A 6,618-nucleotide genomic window follows, 5' to 3' on the forward strand; every position below is an offset into this window, starting at 1 on the left:
TCCCCTGGATACCGGGCAGTTCGGAGACGGCCAGGCGGAAGCGGGCTGCTCCCACGGGGGTTATTCCTTTGGCAAAGTTCACATTGAGAAACAACAGTCTTGCAAAGGCTACGTAGGTTTGGATTGCAGTAGCGAGAGAGAGCCACTTCTGAAGTGGGCGAGGACCACTGTGAGACATACAATGTGCTCGTTGGACAAGTTTCCACACCATCTGTTGGGGGAGCTGAATCCTGTTCTGGACAACCCACCACCCATCATACCAGTCGCCCTCAGGGTGTAGTTGATCCCTTTTATCATATAGGGCAGGCAGTTTGAGTGTGGGATCACAGGGCAGAAGAGCTAAGAGGTTGGAATTTGTGGAATGGAGAGCATGGCCTGATTCAGCAGCTTGGCGAGCCCAATAATCAGCAGCCCTGTTTCCTCGGGAAATCTCACTGTGGTCTGTCTGGTGTCCTCGGCAATGAGTGATGGCTAACTGAGATGGTTTCTAACAGCTGAGATAAGTTTTTCTAGCAAAGGTTTCATCTTTAAACTTTTCCCATCAGCGCCTGTAAAACCACGTGCTTTCCATAGGGCTGCATGGGTGTGTGCGGCTAAAAATGCATAACGACTGTCAGTATAAATGTTGGTACGCAGACCAGCGGACAAATGGCATGCCTCAATTAGAGCTAGGAGTTCAGCTGCTTGAGCAGACCAGTGAGAAGGGAGTTGTTGTAGGAGGAGGGGTCCATCTTTGGAGACTACAGCAAAGCCAGTGTATCTTTTTCCATTTCTTACAAATGAAGAGCCATCAGTCCAGAGCTGAGTCTCAGGATTGTCAAGAGGCTCAGTCCTAAGATCTGCACGAATGCCTACCACCGATTCCAAAACAGTTAAACAGTCATGCTTGGGACCATTCTCGGGGGGGCAAGGCAGAAGAGTAGCTGGGTTTAGTTTCTCACATCTGTGAAGCTGAACAGAGTCTGATTCTAAAATCTGGCTTGCATACTTAGAAATCCTGCATGAGGTTGCCCATGCTGGGAGTTTCTGCTGAAGGAGAGTTTGAACTGAATGAGGAGTATAAACATTAAGGGGGGCCCCCAAAGTTATTTTGTGTGTCTCCTGGATGAGGATAGCTGTGGCTGCAACAGATCGGAGACAGGCTGGCCACCCTCTGGCCACTGGATCAAGCCCTTTGGATAGGTAAGCAACCGGAACTTTTTCGGGACCTAGTCTTTGCAATAAAACACCAAGGGCACATCCCTTCATTTCAGAGACAAAGAGTTCAAAACCTTTCGTTTGGTCAGGTAACGCCAAAGCAGAAGCACGGGCTAATGCATCTTTCAAATCCTGCCATGCATTCTGATGCTCCCTTGTCCAGTCCCAGGCCATATCTTTTTGGGTCAATTGATAAAGTGGTTTGGCAATGACAGAATACATTGGAATCCACAATCGCCCATAGCCAGCAATACCCAAAAAGGTTTGCAGTTGTTTAATGTTAGTTGGCACAGGCAGGGCTGAGATGGCTTGCAGGCGGCTTTCATGGAGTAACCGATGGCCTTTGCGCAGGACAAAACCCAGGTACTGTACTTCCTGAGTTGCCCATTGGACCTTTTTTCTAGATACTGTGTAGCCTTTTTTAGCCAAATGATTTAGGAGGGCGATTGAAGTATTTTCAACATCCTGCTGGTCTTTGCCAGCTATCAGTAAATCATCCACATATTGTAAAAGGGAAGTTCGTTGGGTGTCAAAGTCTTTAAGATCGTGGGCAAGGGCTGCAGCGAAAGCTGTTGGACTGTTGCGATAGCCCTGTGGCAGGCGAGTCCAAGTTAGCTGGCATTTGGAACCATCGGAAGGGTCTTCCCACTCAAAGGCAAAATATGACTGACACTCCTTAGCCAGAGGGATACAAAAGAAGGCATCTTTTAAATCTATGACCGTATACCAGCTCTGATTGCTAGAGAGGGTAGTCAGCAAGGTATATGGATTGGCTACCAAGGGGTGGAGTGGGCGGAGCCGGCGGTTGGCCTCACGAAGATCCTGTACCATTCTCCAAGTCCCATCAGGCTTAGGGACAGGGAAAATTGGTGTTGACCAATATGACTGGGTGTGAACAAGGAGGCCAGTTTTCAGGAAAAGTTCAATCTGAGGCCTAATACCAATCCTGGCTTCCCGTCTGATGGGATACTGGCGAATAGCTATAGGTTGAGCATCCGGGAGGAGTTGAGCCATGTGAGGTGTGGCAAATTTTGCAAATCCAGGAGTTCCTTGGTACCACACCTGGGGGTTTATCTTGTTAGAATCAGGGCCGTTAAGGGTTGTTCCTTTTTTCAGGAAACAAAGATAGGCCCTTTCGGGGGGAATTTTAAGGGAGACTCCCTGCTGAGTGCATTGTATAACTGCACCCAGTTTTCCTAGTAGATCCCTCCCCAAAAGGTTGATAGGACATTGTGGCAATATTAGAAAGGAATGCTTGATTGATGGTCCCCTGGTTGGTTCAACCACCAGTGGGTGACTGATTGGGGCGTTCTCTTCTATCCCAGTTGCTCCAATAATGGGGGTTGTTGTGGAAGAGAGGCAGGGGATTGATTCATCGTTTAGGACACTAAAAGTAGCCCCTGTGTCAATCAAAAAGGAATAAGATCTGTCCCCCACTTTTAGCTCCATTAGAGGGTCTGCGGAGGCAATTGGCCCTCTAGAGTCCCGTCAATAGTTTTCAGGATAAAATTCAGATGCCTGGGCTGACATAAGGGATGAGGGAGCTGGGGCTTCTGGCCTGAACCCTCCCCGCCCCCTGTATTGTCCTCGTCCTCGACTGGGAATTCGTTGTTCAAGAGGACATTCTCTCTTCCAATGGCCAGATTGGTGACACCGGGCACACTGGTCTCTCTGGAGGGGGGGTTTAGCTGAAGTTCCCCTCCCTCTTTTTTGGGGACTCAAAGCAGCTGCCAAGAGAGCAGCTTGCTTTCTCATTCTTCTGTCTTCTTTCTTTTCTTCTTCTTCCTCTCTCTGGGCATACACAGTGAAGGCTGTCTGAACAAGGGTTTCTAAGTCTTTAGCAGTTGGGGTTTCCAGTTTTTGCAATTTTTTCCTTATGTCAGGGGCACTTTGGCCCACAAAAGTCATTTTCAGTAAAACATCGTTAGCTGGATTATCAGGATCAAGGTCAGTAAATCTCCGGAACCCATCTTTCAAACGATTCAGAAAATCAGCAGGAGATTCTTTGGGATTTTGGAGGATTTGATGAACACGATGGAAATTCACTGTTTTTGGGACACCCAGTTTTAGTCCTTGAAGGATAAAATCCCTGGCTCTCTGGAGGATGAGGGTGCCCTGATCTGTATTGGGGTCGACTTCATAGCTGGGGCTAAAGAGAACCAGAGGCTCAGGCCATAAGGCTGCGGCATCGTGATTAGTTTGAATGCCATGTTCCCTAGCTGCGTTATAGTTTGCCATGGTAGCCTTAAGAACTTGTTGTTTTTCCTCAGTGGACAGGAGTGCTGACAGGAGAGTAAAAAGGTCAGGCACATTAGGTCGATGGGTGGCTATCACACGTTGAAAAAGTTCTACGTAGCTCTGGGGGGATTCCCTGTAAGGTGGAAGTCCTGCTTTCCAGTTGAAAAGATCATTGGTGGTAAACGGTGTATGGACAAACACCAGTTGATCTTTCATGGGAACCTGCCTAAGTGGGGCTAGGATTGAAGGACCTGGTAGACTGGCAGGCATGTAGGTTAGTCCAGTCCTGGTGTGAGGGGGGCTTAGAGCAGACAGTTCCGGATACAAAGATTGAGCTGCTTGGGGTGTTGAATCCTGTGAAACAGGCTGGGACAGCAGTGGTGTCGATGGGAGCTCTGGTTCTTGCAAACCGGGTTGAGGTGCTGTTGGGATTGCCTGTTCCTGGGAGGCAGGCTGGGATGCTGCTGGAGGCGTTTGCACCAATAAGGGCGCAGCATCTGCATTAGGGGAAGGAGGAACAGCGTAATATGGTGGGGGGAACTCTTCTTCCTCTTCAGTCACTTTGGCCAGTTTGTTTCCTTTTTTAAAAGTGACAAGGGGGCAAATTCTAGAAGAGGGTGTTGGATTGAGCCCATATGCTCTCCGAATGTCTGGCCGGTAGAGGAGGTTAAAAAAGAAACCAACATAGAGTTCCTCTTCAGTTCGTCTGATGGTAGCCAAAAAATCAGTAAACTTTTTGATGAAATCTAAATCAAGGCTTCCTTCTGGAGGCCAGGTTCCTTCGTTAGGACCAATGTAGTAGGTTGGCCAGATGAATTTACAAAGGGTTTTCAGCTTTTCCTTTTTAAAAACAATGTTGGTTGTTACGATGGGTTTCAACGTGTTCCAGTGAATCAATATACACTTTACAGGGGAACATGGTTCTACTCTTCCAACAAGGTTACTTGTTCCAAACAAGCTACCAGTATGGTTGCCCATTTTTTCTTTTTCTTTTTTCTTTTTTATATTTTATTCTTTTTTTTTTTTTTTTTTGTAAGGGATTTTACCTGACTCAAGCTCGGGGTCTGCCTCACTCTCGGGCCGGGGACAGCTCGAAGTTCTTGGCCAAAGACCCGTCTCTTCCCTCGAGACTTTCTCGGGCTTCTTCGGTCAGGGGGTTTTGAGTAAACCCTCCTCTTTTAGTAAGGGCTTTTGTCCAGTGAGGGGCTTTCTCGGGCACTTCCTAGGCTCGGAACTGGCAAACTCTCCTTTTTTCAAAAGGATTTCTTGGGCTCCCCTTCCAAGCTCAGAGTTTTGACCAGAACGACCCTTTCACTGCAGACTTTTTATTCCAACAGTCACCCGCCTTTCAAAGCGATCCGCTCTGGCTGATATTCTCGCGAATAATCAGAACCGCAAATTGGATCTCCGCACTCACTTGGAGGGCAAACCTCTAGTAGGAATTTCCCTCCTCTCATTCACGCACACACAAAGCAACACTCCCCTCTTACCTCCCCCCCCAAAAAAATTTCTACTCACCTAGAAGAGTATAATCTCCCCCACTCCCAGGTTCAAGCCTCTTTGGCGTTCAGGTCCGGATGGAATCAGGATCTTCCAACATTCGACCAGGTCGAAGTCGCCGGCTGAAACTTGCCGGGAGCGCTCTTGACGTCGCCGCTGGTCCTTGTCGGTTTCTTCCTGCCCACCGTTTTGAAGGCCTGCTGCTGAGTCTCAAAGGATTCAGCTTGTGGAAAGCGAAATTGTAGCCGCTTAGAAGAAAAGCATTGCCTCGAGCCCCACGTTTTGGCGCCAAATATGTAAGGTTTTGGCAATACGCTTAAGCCAAAAATGAACCAAAATAATGACTTAAACGGAGGCTTGAGAACAAAAACAGACTTTTATTCTTTGATCAAAGTTAAAGTTCTGGGTAAGAAGTTCCTAACCCACGTACAAGGGACATGAGAGGGAAATTCTGCACACACAAGACAAAGCAGTGTTCTTTCTTATACCCAAGAAAGATCTTTGTGGTATTTTAATTACTTCATAGTAAAACATAGTAAAAGTCAGTAAATGCAATCTAACTCCTAGATTTATGTAGTAATACAATCTAACTAACCAAATAGTAAAGAATAGTAAAAGTCAGTGAATGTGATCTAACTTTGGATTTACATTGGGTCACACAATAGTAAAGGTCACTGCATGTAATCTAACTTCTTTCTGTGGTGTTATCTTTTCCGTTTGTCTTTCTAATTAGTCAATTAGTCCCCATTTAAGACAACAAAAGATGGCATGTTGATTGCTCTGATGCCTTCCAGATACTCTCCAGATGAGGTATATTCCACAGATCACTCTGATACCTTCCAGATATTCTCAAGATGAGACATATGCCATATATTTTCAGGGTGATAATAATCCAGGAATTTAGCCAGTGTGACCTCAATAACCATCCATGATGGCATATTTATGTTCTAACTACAAAAGGGCATAATATATGTGTCAGTGTTATGGGAAACAGATATTTACCATGTGCAGTTATACAAACAAGAGACCAAGCAGGTATACAAGACATCAAATATCATTAGCAAGTACTAATCCTAATATCCTAATATTTCAATATATCTATTTCCTTACATTATCATTCCCTTCAGTTTGGATAAAGGATTGGATGACTTTAAAAAATGAAAGGCTACTGGAGTTAGAAGGTCATGAATTGAGATTGGGTGGCACAGTTGCTTATGGTATGAGAAATTAGAAGTGAATGCATTTTTTTAAAGAATTATTTTGTAAGATTTGCCATACTGAGAGTTTGGAATAAATATAAAATAAAGTTATTTCCTAAATTGCTAGTACGGGTCTCTTTTAGAAGAGGAAGGATTGTTAAACAACCATGGCTGACATATGTTGATTTATGATGATTAAGATTAGGTTTACAGCAAGAGTAGAATTGGTAATGTATGGTTATGATTGTCATTGGTTTACATACATACAACTATCAGAAAGATTTAAACTGGGTAAAAATGTGTTTGCAGATTAAAAAATAGAGTTTGAAAAATATATGTACTAATGAGCATCTTATTGCAAAAGTATATAAATATTGTTGAACTTTAAGCTTGAAGATGAATATGTGAAAGACTATATAGTTAAATGGACTAAACATTTTGCTCATACTATTATGCTTGATCAGGGGGAACATATGTGGACACA

The 6,618-nt window shown here is 44.9% G+C and overlaps 1 protein-coding gene across 1 annotated transcript; it reads right to left on the reverse strand.

The window, feature by feature from the left end:
• Window positions 1–2,685: 2,685 nt before the first annotated feature.
• LOC131189073 (uncharacterized) lies at window positions 2,686–4,413 on the reverse strand. Its single transcript, XM_058164880.1, has one exon. The coding sequence runs from the start codon at window positions 4,411–4,413 to the stop codon at window positions 2,686–2,688; it is 1,728 nt and encodes a 575-aa protein (XP_058020863.1).
• Between the last annotated feature and the right edge of the window lie 2,205 nt (window positions 4,414–6,618).

The sequence above is a fragment of the Ahaetulla prasina genome, chromosome 1 (assembly GCF_028640845.1).
Source record: "Ahaetulla prasina isolate Xishuangbanna chromosome 1, ASM2864084v1, whole genome shotgun sequence".
Lineage (NCBI taxonomy): Eukaryota > Metazoa > Chordata > Lepidosauria > Squamata > Colubridae > Ahaetulla > Ahaetulla prasina.

Excerpts from the sequence above, each read along its gene's own strand:
- LOC131189073 (XM_058164880.1), bottom strand. The coding sequence starts at position 4,413 with ATGGGCAACCATACTGGTAGCTTGTTTGGAACAAGTAACCTTGTTGGA.